Here is a 14,363-nt window from a genome sequence, read left to right as displayed (position 1 = left end):
TGGCGGGGCAGACAGAGCAGCAGTCTCCACACTGGGGGCCCAGCCGGGCCGTGCGGGAGGAGGGTGGTGTCCATTCTCAGTACTTAGTGGGCGATAAGCAGGGTCCGAAGCTCAGGAGAGGAATGGGTGGGGAGGTGATCTGGAGTCAGGGTGCAGCAGGCCCACCTCCTGGGAGACGCTCGGATGATCTGTTGCTTTTGTGAGAGTCGTGCTCTTTACTTGTAGCACTGCCTCTGACGGAGGCTTTTGTGTTTCACGTTTGGGAAAACTAAGTTGCAGGTGAAGCGCTTCGCTCAGTAAACCATTAAAATAATGATTGTGCACGGGCACTGATTGGGCCTTTAATTGCCTGTGTCTTTAAATGTTTTGTCTTTCAGGTTAGGTCATTCTGAGACAGATGCCTGCAACTCTTTAGTTACAGAAATCGTGTCTGAGCTGTGTCACCACCTGCCTGAGAATCTCCGTGTCGCCAGTGACGTGGACAGCCTTCCCGTGGAGAAGTGAGTGTCTGAGAGTTGTTAAATTGCGGTCACGGATTCCGCCGTTGTCCGTGTCTCCGACTTGGCGGGCCTGTGGCAGCAGTAGACCCCACTGTGGCGCCAGGGGAGCGAGGAGGTGCGCCTCGATGGGCTTGTGCGAGCACGTTGTGCCTGAGATCGCCCTGTGCGCTCTGTCCCCCATGGTCCAGCATGCGTGTTGCCTGCCCTGCCGTATGTCACGTTGGCCTGAGCACAGCGCACAACTGGCCACACTCAATGGAAGCCGACCTTCCAGGGAGCCTGGGCGGTGAACACGTGCCCTGAGAACTCGCGCTCTAATCCCCAGGTGGCCCCAGGTGATCCGTGAACTCTGTGGCACCCCCGTCCCAACTCTCTTCTGTCCCAGAACCGTTCTGGAAGTGCTCACTCTGCTCCGAAACATCAGCACGCACTGCGCCCGTGTGTCCAGCCAGGTCGCCGCCTCCGCGGCGCGGAGACAGCAGCAGTGGGTGGAACGGAGGCTGCGCTCCCGGCAGAGACAGACGTATCTGCACATGCTGAGTAGGTGTGTGGCTCGCCGTCCTGGGTCCCTGTTGGGCAGGAGTTCTCATGGGATGTGGTTCTGAAGCTTACTTTCAGAGAAGGTTCTGGCACATGTTACTTTATGAGAATATGGATATTAGCAACCCAAAGGAATATTTAGCATATTTAAATATTAACAGCAGGTTAACCTGGGTGCGCCTGCCTTTTGGTTTCTTCACCTGTGTGTATTTCAGGATGTGCTACATCCCTAAGAAATTACGATTTTGGACAAATTCCTAGAGTTTTGGGTTGAGTGGTATTTGTATCTGTAAAGCTTTTAGCAGGTGTTCCTTGGCTGTTTCTGAAAGGTAACATGCAGTTACACTCCTACCAGCAGTCTATAAAATGACTCTTACGTTACATCCTTCCCCAGATGGTGTGTTTGAAAAACTCTTCTGGTTTCATGGGTGAGATAGTATCTTACTTTGATTCTGGGATCTTTGAGTCCTGGAGACATTGAACATGTGTTTATGTTAAAGCCACATGTGTATTTCTTCCTGTGAGTGTCCTTTGCCAAACATCAAATGTAAGAAGGATGCTGGCCGGCGGCACAGAGACCCCCAGCCAGTGACATCACAGGCTGTGGAGCCCGCCAGCATGCCCACTCCGGGCCACCGTCTGCTGGGAGACCCACCTTAGCCGTCGCTCCTGTGAGGGGGCAGGGGTGGGGGTGGGGGGCCACAGGGAACCGTCCACAGTGGCATTTCCACTTCCTCCACTTGAGAAAGATGAATTTCAGTCCACTTGAAAACAGTATTGAAAAAGTGTTTTCACTAATGAAAGTGGAAAGTACTTACGTTTGTCAAATTTTAACTGTTCAGCATCTGTTTTTAGTATTAAGCTTCTGTCTCCTGTGCTTTACCTGATTTTACTGCTGATTGCACTGGAATTGGTCAACATTCACCTGGTTTGTGGAAAAACTACGTACGAATATCAACAGTATCTAAAGTAAGTATGACTTATCTGCAAGAAGTGGAATTATGTTTTGGTAATTTTAAGTAATTTTCACTTCTATGGGTTTTTATTAGTATTTTTTTTCATATACTGTTTTTAAAACCCCAGAGTCTTGGTTGGCTCTTTGCTGTTTTTCTCTGTGGATTTTTGGTGCAAGTTTGTGAACCTTTTAAACTAACACCGTGTAAGCTCATTTCAGAAAACTTATGACGCGCTTGTGAGTGCTTTCAGAATTCCTCTGTGTGGTGACAGACTCAGGGTGATATTGCTGACACTCTGCAGGTAGCGCATACCTCACGTTTGAGTGAATATGAGGGGCGCCTGAGTGGCTCAGTCAGTTGAGCGTCCGACCTTAGCTCAGGCCAAGATCTCACAGTCCGTGAGTTCGAGTCCCCTGTCGGGCTCTGGGCTGACAGTGTGCTGTCTGTGCCTGCTTCGGATCCTCAGTTCTCTTCTCTCTCTCTGCCCCTCCTCGGCTTGTGTTGTCTCTCTCTCTCTCTCAAAATAAATAAATAAATGTACATGAACACTTGACCGACGTTTTCTTAAAGAAGCGTGGAACCTATGTGGAAACAAGGGCAGCAACGTTGCAGAACATTAATGACTGGTGGCTTCAGGTGAGGCCCCCCGCTCAGCACTGCCGATGCTCCGGGCTGGGGGGGCCTCTGCCATGGCTGTGTGGGCACGCCGGGCGGGAGCAGAGTCCTGGGACGGCGTCCAGTGGTGTAGACGTTGCCAGATACACATCCTCCCCAGCTGAGCATCACTCTCCGGATGTGGATTTTTATTGTATCACTATTTTAACTTTGAAAATAGTTGGAGTTAGACTTCGGAGAACATCGTAGACTACTTGGCCGACTGGAGAGAACTTGGACAATACAAGCGTGACTGGTTCCCTCCAGTCGGAGAGGAAGGACATGGTCGGTTTGGTCAACTGCTGTGAGCGGTGCTGCCAGAGCGGAAGGTGGCCCGCGAGGCGGCAGCTGCAGGACCTCAGGAGGCATCGCGGGTGCCGGGCGCAGGGGAGCCGGGACCACGAGCAGCCCGCACGCGGGGCCCGGGGCTCGCCTGTCCCCGTTCTGTGCCTGTGTGTGCGTCACGTGGCACCTAATCCCCGTGGTCTCTAACACCCCTTCTGGAACCTAGATCCGTCTCCTAACCCGTCTCACTTGACTGACAGTAAGTGAGAAAAGGCAGCAGGTGTGGACTTGTCGGAGTCCAGCCGCCTCTGCAGTCGGGGCTCCCAGCATCTCCCTCCGACCTGTGTTCTGTTTCCGTTCTGCACGTGCTGCTCGCTCTCGAATTTGCAGACAGAAATTCAGGACAGTATGAACTCCAAAAGGAAGAGAGCACAGTTAAATCTTCGGGCCGTTTCACGATAGAATAAATACATTTCTTTTTGTTAAAACAGGTTCCTAAAGTCGCTCTTGCGGTACGTGGAGAACCTGGGGGTTTTCACCAGCCCAGAGAGGAACAAGTGGAGAGAGACCATCGCTCTCACGCGGGCAGCTCTGTCGAAGATTTGGACCTTTAGTGGGAAGAAACAAATGTTAATACATTTAGCCAGGAAGCCCACGAGTAAAGGAGCTTTGTGAACGCACTTAGAGGTCATGATGCTTTTGGCTGCATCCAGAAACCCAGTCCGCACAGGCTGTCTTTACCTGCATGGAAATTGAAAAATCCAAAGGTAGGGCAGAGCCCAGGCTCTCTCTGGTCAGGGGTCAAGCTCCGTTTCTCTGCGGCTCGCTGCTGCTCTGAGTCGGTGTGAGCCCCAGGCTGGGCCCCTCCTGCAGCCAAGTGGCCGCAGCCCTGCGGTGCCCCCGGCATGACACAGTGCCCGGGGCGGGTGAGCCTTTCACCCACCTGTCACCAGAGAACTCTCGGAAACTGTCTCTGGGGCCAGGACCCTGCCCCCTGCACTCCCTGGCCGGGCCGTGTAGTTGTCCAGTCCCCGGCAGCCACCGGGGCACAGAAGGCGAGCTTGGGCTGCTCCGGCCTCATCCCTGGAGCACGGAGTGAGGTCAGACGATCCAGGTCCCATGGGCAGGAGCCGCTCCTGGGAGGGGCGCCAGGCAGACACGGGTGCCGGGCAGATGTGGGCGCCGGGCGGCAGGCCTGCCGGGCAGCGCGTGGCTGGGAGAGCAGGAGCCCGGGCACGTGCCCGGGTAAGGAGAGTCCTGCAGGCGTAGGGAGAGCCGGAGGGGTGAGGGGCAGGGTGCAGCTGCCCCAGTGCAGCTCAGAGAGCCAGGGTCTGCGCTTCCCAGTGTGCCCTGTGCCGCTGCAGCCGTCTGACCATCCGGGAAGCCCCACTCTCTGTCTCAGGTGGCAGCTGCAAAGCCGGCGGCTGTCAGGACCCCCACGGGGCTGTCCCAGGTCTGCGTGTGCACTAGGTCGTGCACAATGAACTGTGGCCTCCTCCCCGCCTTCCAGACCCGGCCGGCAGGTTCTAACCCACAGCCCTCCAAGGAAGGACACCCGGAACGTGCATTTCTGGCTTCTTTGCTGTCTGAGAGCAGTGCCAGGGAGACCCTGAAGGGAGGGGGTGGTGCTGTGGGGCGAGACGTTCTGGCACATTCCATCCATCCCTTCACTAACTCAGTACTCCCGTCACACCCTTGTTAAACTGAACTCCTGGGTGAAGACAGAGCACTGAGCTTCTGCCCCTGTGGTGCATTCTGGACGTGTGCAAGCGCAGACCTCACGTCCGTTTCTGCTCCTGGGATGTGCTCTTTGGAGTGTGGTCACAGCCTCCCTTGGCCAGACTCTGAGTGATGATTTACAGGAGTGACCACTCCTACCCCTGCTGGTGCTGGAGCTGGAGAGGAAAAGGGGAAATAAGAGAACTGATATGTTTACCAAACCCGTGAAGAAACAGGTGGGGCTCCTGTGCACCTGGTGACCTGCAGAAGTTGGTATTAAAGACCCCCTTTTCTCCAGCACCCTCCATGGTCCTCTGCCCTCAGCCACACACCTGGTAGGGTGACTCAGGCTGCTTTCCCAAAAGGTTTCTCACGTCTTTCTGGTTTTGCCAGCTAGTTTTCCCTGGCTCTGATCCCTGATCAGAGGTTCCCCAGATGACCCCCTAAATTCCAGACACACTCTTCCCTGCCCCCGTCTGGCAGCAGGCCTGTCCCCAAGCGACTGGGGAGCAGTCACCCCCACCGTCACGGCCAATCCTCGTTTGTGTTTTTGTTCATCGCGTGAAGCGTCCAGGGCAGCCAGTGGCCTCTCAGCCGCCGGCCGGTGGGGTACTCGTGTCTGTCTGCGGAAGCTTCTCATAGGAACCTTCAAGCCAACAGTCCCAAGTTACGAGATGAGCTAGTGGCTCCTGGCGATTAGAGGAGCCATTGCCGCCCTCCGTGCTTCCTCCACCCGGGTTCTGCCAGCGAGACCACGCTGTGTGCTGAGTGACCGCTCGGGGCGTGAGGCTCATCTGGGGGGACCGGGGCCCCACAAGGCATTGCCGCCAGCCAGCACAGACCCGTCCTCCCTCCGCCACGTTCTCCAGCTGGCTGCTGGGGCCAGTGTGGCCCACGGGCTCCTTGCTGGACGGCTTGGAGGCGGTGCTGTTAGAACCAGTGCAGCAAGGAAGGCTTTCTGAGCCCGTTGACAAAGAACAGTCGCTGGTGTCCACAGACAGGCCGTCGTGACGCTGGACGGCAGCGGTGGGCACCCACGTGGGATACGACCTGCACACGGCTCTTTCCAGGATACCTGACCGCTTCTCTCTTCCTCAGTCCTCGCGCACAGCTTAGATGCCACTTGCCACCGATTTCCAGTCTTACTCCTTTGCTGACTGTCTGGCCAAGCTTTCTCGTTGCCGCTGCTTTCCTGTAGCTTCATCCCCCTGGCCGCCACTCTGTCCAGGTAACGTGAACAACTGCGTCCCCGGCACAGGCATCTAGCGTCCCGGGTAATTACTCTGCAGGTAATTGTTCCCTAAGGCCGCCTTCACCCTGGGACACCTGGCCATCCTCCTTTAGGGTCACCCTGGAGGCCGTGGTGCTCTAGCTTTCATCTTTAGGTGATATCAGTGTTGCTGCTTAGCAGTCAAGCAGGACCTTCTTACATCAGGCGTCGGAAACTGGAGACTGTGGGGACCCGATGCAACCCAATGCAGCTGCGTAGGTGCGTGTGCAGTCTGCCCAGGGACACGTTTGAGCCTGTGTGTGTGTGTGTGTGCGTGTGTGTGCGCACGTCTCACTGCAGTCTTGTGGTGAAGCACCCCAGCAGCTGTCCGGCCTAATGACACAAAGGGTCAAATAGTGCTCTGACCAGCTCTGTGGCAAAGTGCAGTCTGGGTCTGTCCCAGGCTCCGGAAGAACGGTTGCCTGCAGAATAATCACTGCGGCCCGGCCCACCGCGGGACCCCGTCGGCACCGCGGTCGGAGGAGACAGCAGCTTTCACGTCCACCTGCCGTAGAGAGTTTCCTATTCCCGACCTCCTGCAAAGCTGGCAGTTTGATGGGTTCGTTTAACGTCAGAACAGCAAAGCCAAGTGTTGCTTCCGGAGCCCAGAAGAGGCTCCCTGTAACTTGCCTCTTTCCCAGGGGCAGCGGGCAAAACTGGAACACTCCCTGGTCCTGGGTCCCTGGGACCTGCAAGGCCGCAGTCCCTGTGTTCTCGTCGGTTTGTGCCCCCAACCCCCTTCGGCTCTCACATATTTCACCCAGACGTCTGGGGTGTCGTCCATGTCCCATCCACACACGTCGCCCACGGGACGGCCCCGGGCTCCGGCATGTACTGAAGAACCGGAGAAGTGACCAGCCTGCACACAGGCCCCTGGGGGTGTGCTGCTCTGCCCCGCAGGTGAACACAGACCGTGACAGGTTTGGTAGCAGGCAGACAGGAGGGGCCACAGCGGCAGAGGCCACAAGTGGCTTTGATCTGAAGCAGCTACATCTGGGGCAGCGTCTGCAGCGGAGCTTGTGACCTGACTGAACATGCGACAACCCTTGGCTGCTCGCCAGGGGCCCGCGGCCTCCGAGGCGGCCGCGGTGCAGGCCAGCCCTTCCCATCGGAGCTGTCTTGCTTCTGGTTTCACCACCTGGGAGGACAGAGGCCAGGCTCTGGGTTTGCCCTGCCCACGGCCCTGGACCTTGGGGGCCGGGGGACCCTGCCGTCCCCGGGGAAAGGGGTTCTGGGCCTGTGAACTGGCTCTGTCCTGGGAATTGAATTTGGAGGGGAGGGGGTCCCTCTGTTGCATGACTGTAGTGACCTCTCTGTCCACCAGACCGAGGGGGACGTCAGGGACTGCCCACATATTCCTGCCAAGGAGCACCATGGTGAGCCAGCTGCCACCACAGGTCTCTGCAGGCCTGGTCACCCGCTTAGTGCTGGGACCCGGCAGCCCACGACAGCAGTCACGCCCACGCCCACGCCCTCTCTTAGTCTTCGGTCCTTCCAGGACCTGACGCTCTAGGTCCTCCATACAGGCTGGCGGCACCTGAGGCTGTAAACAAGCACATTCCTCTCCGGCTGAGTCCGGGTGATGGAGGGGCAGAAGTGGTGTCCGCAGGGGCAAGTGACGTCGAGTGAGTGCCGAGCTGGATGCTGATGTTCCCTTTGGGGCGACTTGGGGTGTTTTGGGGAAACAGGATTTCAGCAGATTCATGCGGACTGGAGATAGGGTGTGAAAGAAAGACACCGTCACCGGGTCAAGGTGGCCTGGAGGGGTCGCGTGTGCTGGGGGCCTGCCCCGCGTCTGCCCACCGCCCCCAAGCCACACTCCCACCGAGTGTCCCAGCACGAGGCTGGCTGTGGGACCACCTGCGGAGGCCCCACGGTCACCCAGGTCGAGTGCTGCGCTCAGAAGGAAGCCACTTACTTCCACTGGAGTATCAGTCCCCGCCCTCCCCCAAACAGATCCGCCAGCACCCATCATCAGGTTCCTTATTGGCTGTGTCTGTCCCGGGGACCCTGACTCTGTGTTTCCCTCGTGCTCCTTAGACCCCCGTTGTGTCTGTCCCAGGGACCCTGACTCCGTGTTCCCCTCGTGCTCCTTAGATGAGAATCCAGAGGTCTAAGAGATGTTGCTGATCTGAGAGAGGCTTGTGTGTGGAAGGCTGTCTAGGGGAGAGGACCTGAGGTCTCAGACCACCCCTGGTGGGGAGATGGGAACCCTGAGAAGCTATGTCCTTAGTTCCTTCACAGGTGACCTCTGATAAGGCAGTGTGACAAAGGACACACAGAGCTGGCCTCTCCGCAGAGAGACTGCGTAGTCCCGTGTGCTCAAGAGGACTGACTGGGCTTGCTGCTCTGTGGTGTCATCTTCTGACACTTCTTAGTTTTATTTTGAACTTGAATTTTGTAAGTGAAGTCTGGTGGGGCCGTGGGCTCTGTGTGAACAGAGGAGGTACCTGTCTACATTCCTTGCTGCCTCGTCCACATACAGTGTTCCTGATGCCCCAGCAACAAAGTATGCCAGTGGACCCGTGATGTGTGGGGGTTCGGTGAGGCTCAAAGTGGGTACAAGGCAGGTATGTCACTGCTCCTCTGTGCCCCTGGAGGCAGGCCCACTGACTTCTGTCGGACTGTGGAGCCTGAAGCCCCTTTCAGCTATGGTCTGGGAGCGGTCCCACCTGCCCAGGGACTCAGCAGGAAGCACATCTGTCTGTGCCCCTAGCAGTGATCCCTCAGACCTCTGTCCTGGCCATGGACCTGGATTAGCCCTGCGACTTGGCTCTAACCCCCCTCAGCTGCCATCTGGGGCTGGTCCTGCCTGCCCAGGGCCTCGTGGGAAACACACTGGTCTGCACACCTGGTAACAGGCTGCCGTGTGCAGACCCAACTGCAGATTCTGAAGGAGATCCTTGTCCCAAAGTGCTGCAAGTAAAAACCGTGAACCAAGAAGGCTCTGCTTGGAAATGAAGAAGAAATAAAGATCTGCCCAGACAGACAAAAGCTGAAGGGTTCATCATCACTAGCTCTACTTTACAAGAAATACTGAAGGGAGTTCTTCATTTGGAAACTGTTAAAGCCACAACTTAAAAAACTCGCTGGTAACAGTAAATTTGTAGTAAATTCAGATTCCTGTAATAGGTAACAGTGGAGTATGAATCACTTAGCTCTGGTATAAAAGTTAAAAGACAGAATAATAAAAATAACTATAGCTACAATAATTTGTTAATGGACACAGGATTTACAAGATGCAAAATGTGACATCAATAGCATAAAATGGGGAGAAAAGTGAAGAACTGTGTATGATTGAATGATTGAAGTTGTTATCAGCTTAAAAGACTGTTATAACTATCGGCCACTTTCTGTAAGTCTCATGGTTACCACAAAGAAATCCTCTCTAGTAGACCCACAAAAGTTGCAGAGAAAAGATCAAGTTAGGCCACACACACACACACACACACACACACACACACACACATCAACAGGTCACAAAGGAAGACCGTGAGAAAGGAGGAAAGGAATGGAAGTACTACAGAATCATCAGAAAACAGTGAACAAAATGGCAGTACTGAGTCTTACCTACCATTAGTTACTTTAAATGTAAGTGGATTAAATTTTCTAATCAAAAGATACAGAAAGACTGAACGGATTTTAAAAAAAGCAGACACCGAGACCCAACAACATGCTGCCTACAAGAGACTCATGTTAGCTGTAAGGACATACACAGGCTGAAAGTGAGGGAGCGGAGAAAGGTTTTCCTGCACACAGAACCAAAGCAGAGCAGGGCTGGGTGTACTCCTATCAGACAAGATAGACTTTCAGATAAAATCTGTCACAAGAGACAAAAAAGGTCATCATATCGTGATAACGGGGCCGATTCATCAAGAGGGTTTAATAATTGTCAATACATATGTGCCCAACACGGGAACATCTAAATACCTAAAGCAAATGTTGAGAGAACAAAAGGAAGACAGCAGTAGGAAGGAAAGAAAAAGGAAGTGTCAGTGGACTTCAGTACCCATTTCAACAACGGGTGCATTGTCCAGACAAAACCTATGAGGAAACCGCTGACTTGGTAACAGACCAATCGACCTAACAGGAAACATGTCTTCCAACCACAGCAGAATGCATATTCTTGCTGAGTGTCCATGTAGCACTCTCCAGCTTGTATGGGCCACAGAGCAAGTCTCAACGCATTTAAGAAGAGTGAAATCACACCAAGTACCTTTTCCAATCAGAATGGTGAGGAACTAGAAATGCATAACAGGAGACCTGGAGAACTCAAAAAAATCTGTGGACGTTGAGACTCTCCTGAACAATAAAGAAGATGTCAAAAAGGGAATCTGAAAGTTGTCTCAAAATCTTGAGACAAACCAGTGGAAACACATCGTACCCAAACTTGCAAAAGGCGCAAAAGCAGTTCCGAAGGGAAGCTGATAGTGATAAACGCCTGCATTAAGAAACAACATCTGTAAACACCCTCACTTTACATCCAAGGAACCAAAGAACAGGCTAAATCTAAACTTAGCCGAATGCAGGAAACGATACAGAAAAAAACAGATAAATGAGAGACTGAGATGACATAGAAACAGTGAAATTAGAAGTTGGGTTTTTTTTTTTTTTAAATATAAACAAAATTGACAAAACTTTAGCAACCTTACCAAGAAAGGAGGGAGGACCCAAATGAGTCCTGAGGGAGGAGGAAGCGCTACAGCTGCAGGGGTGGTTAGGGGACTGCTGTGCACACTCACGCCACGACCGCCACAGCCGCCACGACCTCGACGACCGCGACGACCTCAACGAAGTGGAAGGGCTCCTGGAAACACACAGCCTGTATCGCTGAATCGAGGCAGACACGTTTCGTGTGACAGGCTGGATGCTTTTAGTCGGAACCAGTATTTGCTTCAAATACAAGAAGAAAACGAAAGAACCCCACCAGTGTTCTTAGAGACACAAACAAGGAAGCTCGCATAGCCTGCTTCCTTCACGGGCTGCAGGAGGCAGCACACCGTCCCCACCCTCGCCATGACCTCCGGGTCTTCATCCCCGGAACCCGCAAGCAGGGCACGTTCCGTGGTGACAGCTTGCGGCCGTGGCTGAGCCCCAGGCCTTGGCAGCGGGAGTACCAGCCAGGGCTCTCCAGAGAAACAGGGCCACGGAACCCTGGGTGGGTCTGGCCTCTCGTAAGGAATTGGAGATCAGCTCACGGGGCTTGGACCCTGGCTCGTCTGAAGTCTGCAGGGCAGGCTGGACACCGGGGCAAGACCTCGTGTTCCAGCCACGGAGAGAAGGCCTTTCCCCGTGTGGAATCTGCGTTGTGGGTGTGCAGGCCTTCACCTGACGGATGGGCCCACACATACTGTGGGGGGGCTCTCTGCTTACCTGGAGCCCCTGGCGGTAGGTGTCCATCGTGTCTTCAACCTGAAGACCTTGTCTTAACCCAATCACCTTGTTAAAAGCCCCACCGCCACATACAGGCACATTCTGAGGTCTGGGAGTTCAGACACACAGGTTTCGGGGACTCGACCCAGCCCCTAACAGAGACCATGGAGGAAAGGAAAAGGCTTCCCAGTTTTCCACCTGGATTTTCACTTTGTTCTGGGCCTCAAGAGTGACGCAGCCAGCCCCGGACACTCAGCTCACGTGGCCTGGGCTCAGCGGTGGGAAGAGTGTCTCCCCTTGAGAACGTGTAGCAAGAAGCCAGCCTCCGTGAGGGTGTCCCCCACATGGTCCTGGGATCCCTGAGACCCAGTGCGTGCCTCCCAGATGGAGTAGCGTGGGGACTTTCGGGGCAGGTGCTGGGTGGGGTGGCTGGTGCCGTCTCCGTGCCTCAGGGAGGCCCTGCTGACACTCGGGGGCACACTCCCTGGTACCGATGCACCACCGCCTTCCTGCAGGCTCAGCCACGGGGTGATGTCACCCATCTCTGTGGGGGCCCGTCCCAGCCGAAGTCATGTAGAGTTTACCAGCAAAGGGCAGATGCCCTCTCGCTTTGACTTGCTGAGGGATGCCGTCACACGGGCCAGCTGGCTGGCTGGAGTCCCCGTCCCCATAGAGATGGACTTCTGCTCCACCACGGGGGACTTGGCTCTCAGCATGGCTTGCCCTCCCCAGCGGCCGGGTCAGGTAAACGCATCCCTTGCCTCAGGTTAGAGGTGAAAAGTGACTTGGGGTCAGTCCGAGGAGTACTCTTTGAGTGTGACTTGAAGCAGCTCATGGGCTGTGGACAGAGGCCTGTCTGCTCACTCGCCACAGGTGCCCCCAGGGCTGATGACAGGGGCGTCCCCCTCACCTGCTCACAGCAGGGGTGTCCCCCCCATCTGCTGACCACAGGGGCGTCCTCCCCCCCACTGCTCATAGGGATGCCCTCACNGGGATGCCCCCCTGGCTCAGGACAGGGGCATCTCCATCCCTCCCACTCCCCGTCCCCCCATCTCACGGCAGGGGCATCCTCCCCACAGTTGCTCACCGGGTGCCCCCACCACTCAGGGCAGGCAGTCCCCGGCTTAGGGCAGGGGCATCCCCTCCCTGGCTCCCCACCTTCCCCCCAGCTCAGAGCAGGTGGCCCCCCTCCTCCCACTGCTCACAGGGTGCTCCCCCACTTCCAGGCTCAGGGCAGGCCCCCTGGGGCCCAAGACCCCATCCAGAGGGGGGTTGTCTGCGCAAATGCAGTTGGTCATGTTTTGGTGACCCTTGTTTTGCTTTTTAGAGAGTTGGTTGGAAAGCTACTCCCAGGAACAAACTTCGGGTTTCCCAGAGCAGCACGCAGACGCCATAGTGACGGTGTCTGCATTTCCTCCAGGACACGCATGGTGGCGCCATTTAGCAAAGGAACAGCAGTGCGACCTCCTCGCTGTGGCTGGCTATGGCCACCCCAGAGGTGAGCGTCCGTGACCGGGGTCAAGTGACACGTGTCCCCCCCGCCCCCAGTCACTGCTCACACACGGCGGGGGCGATGTGTCCCTCTGTCCCCAGTGCTTCTCACACATGAGGGGACGTGTCTCCCCTTCACTGCTCACACACAAGGGGATGTGTCCCTCCTCGTCACTCCTCACACAGGGAGGGATGAGTCCCTCTGTCCCCAGCACTGCTCACACACGAGGGGACATGTCCCCCCCTTCACTGCTCACACAAGGAGGGGGGAAGGTGTCATGCCAGCCACCAGGCCGGGATGAGGGACAGGGCCTGCAGTACCCACACCTGGTCAATGCAGGGCTCACCACGGGTTCACTTACTGACGAGGGGCGAGGAGGGGAGCACAGCCCTTCCTGAGTCGGAGGGCAGAGCAGTGGTGGTCCGAGCCATCTGTGGTGGGGCAGGGGGAGCTGTCTGTTTAAGGACGGGCTGGATCTCCCGTGGAGGAGGGCGTGCAGGGGTGGATTCACTGGGGACTGTGTTCGGACAGGTGGTTATTGTGCGTGCAGACACCAGTTCCCACCTGGCTGTTACCGCAAGCTGCCCACACGGCTGCCAGGGCTCCGGCCCTCTGCGTGGCCATGGCCTGCATGCTGCCTTCTAGAACACCGGGCTGGCCTTCTCCTGCCATGTCCCCCGGGGCCGTGGGAAGGGGCAACACCAATGACCTCGGGACTGCTTACGGAGGCTGTAAGATCACATCTCAAGTTTATCCACACAAGGCCCTGTGTGCAGACAGGAAGGTCCTCCAGAACGTCATCTACTTACTTTACAACAAGAGTATTTAATGTTAGGTTCAAAACTCAGTCANCCCACGAAGCGCGAGATCATGACCTAAGCGAAAGTCGGACGCTTAACCGACTAAGCCACCCAGGTGCCCCACAACAAGAGTATTTAATGTTAGGTTCAAAACTCAGTCGTAAACTCAGTTTGTGAAGCCAGCAGGCACAGACTTCTCATCATAAATACTGAATACCGCCCTGGTGGGCGAGCCCACTCCTTTCCAGACTGCGTGGCCGTCATTAAGGGCTCACGTCTGTGTAGAGTCTGGAGCCAGATGGTTTGTTAGCTCCATTTCAGGGCGAGGAACTAAGGCTCAGAGAATGTGCTGGAAAGGAGAAGCTGGGGAAGGTAGCTGGCCCTTTCCAGGCGTCCTCTCCCGGCAGGAATGCCATGCTGGGCCACCTCCTGCCCCCCCCACGTGGTGCATCGCCCTGCATATGGCCTCTAGATGCCACGGTGGGACACTTTGCAGATGGTCGTCCTGAGGCATGTCATCCAGAAACAGATCCCCAGGGCGACCAGGAGGGGTGAGGATGGAGGGCCTGAGAGGTGAGAAGGGAGGGGCTGAGAGGTGAGGAGGGAGGGGCTGAGAGGTGAGAAGGGAGGGGCTGAGAGGTGAGGGGGGAGGGGCTGAGGTGAGGGGGAGCACCTGGAAGCTGGGAATAAATACAGAACTGAAGTGGAAACTCACTGTCCCTGGACTGCCCACCCCTGTTAGTAGCCAGAATTGAGATCTTTGGAAAATGGGCA

General features: G+C 55.8%; 1 protein-coding gene and 1 long non-coding RNA gene across 6 annotated transcripts in view; both read left to right on the top strand.

The window, feature by feature from the left end:
• Window positions 1-3,615, top strand: part of ERMARD (ER membrane associated RNA degradation) — a 25,646-nt gene extending 22,031 nt beyond the window's left edge. For 4 of the 5 annotated variants that reach the window (XM_077757404.1, XM_077757405.1, XM_077757403.1 and 1 more), the window contains 4 exons: window positions 378-500; window positions 826-1,044; window positions 1,896-2,009; window positions 3,427-3,615. In XM_077757404.1, the coding sequence (XP_077613530.1) occupies window positions 378-500; window positions 826-1,044; window positions 1,896-2,009; window positions 3,427-3,610 (640 nt within the window). In that variant the 3' untranslated portion in view covers window positions 3,611-3,615. The remainder of the gene's footprint in view (window positions 1-377; window positions 501-825; window positions 1,045-1,895; window positions 2,010-3,426) is intronic. The other variant, XM_077757406.1, reaches the window with a different exon arrangement.
• Window positions 3,616-11,729: 8,114 nt separating this feature from the next.
• The window catches only part of LOC144226053 (uncharacterized), a 5,896-nt gene continuing 3,262 nt past the window's right edge, over window positions 11,730-14,363 (top strand). The window contains exons 1-2 of the long non-coding RNA XR_013333514.1: window positions 11,730-12,041; window positions 12,625-12,795. This is a non-coding gene — a long non-coding RNA (uncharacterized LOC144226053). The remainder of the gene's footprint in view (window positions 12,042-12,624; window positions 12,796-14,363) is intronic.

Source organism: Crocuta crocuta, unplaced genomic scaffold, assembly GCF_008692635.1.
Source record: "Crocuta crocuta isolate KB4526 unplaced genomic scaffold, BGI_CrCroc_1.0 scaffold506, whole genome shotgun sequence".
Classification (NCBI taxonomy): domain Eukaryota; kingdom Metazoa; phylum Chordata; class Mammalia; order Carnivora; family Hyaenidae; genus Crocuta; species Crocuta crocuta.
Note: the sequence above shows the minus strand (reverse complement) of the source record. Positions and strands in the feature narration are given on the sequence as shown.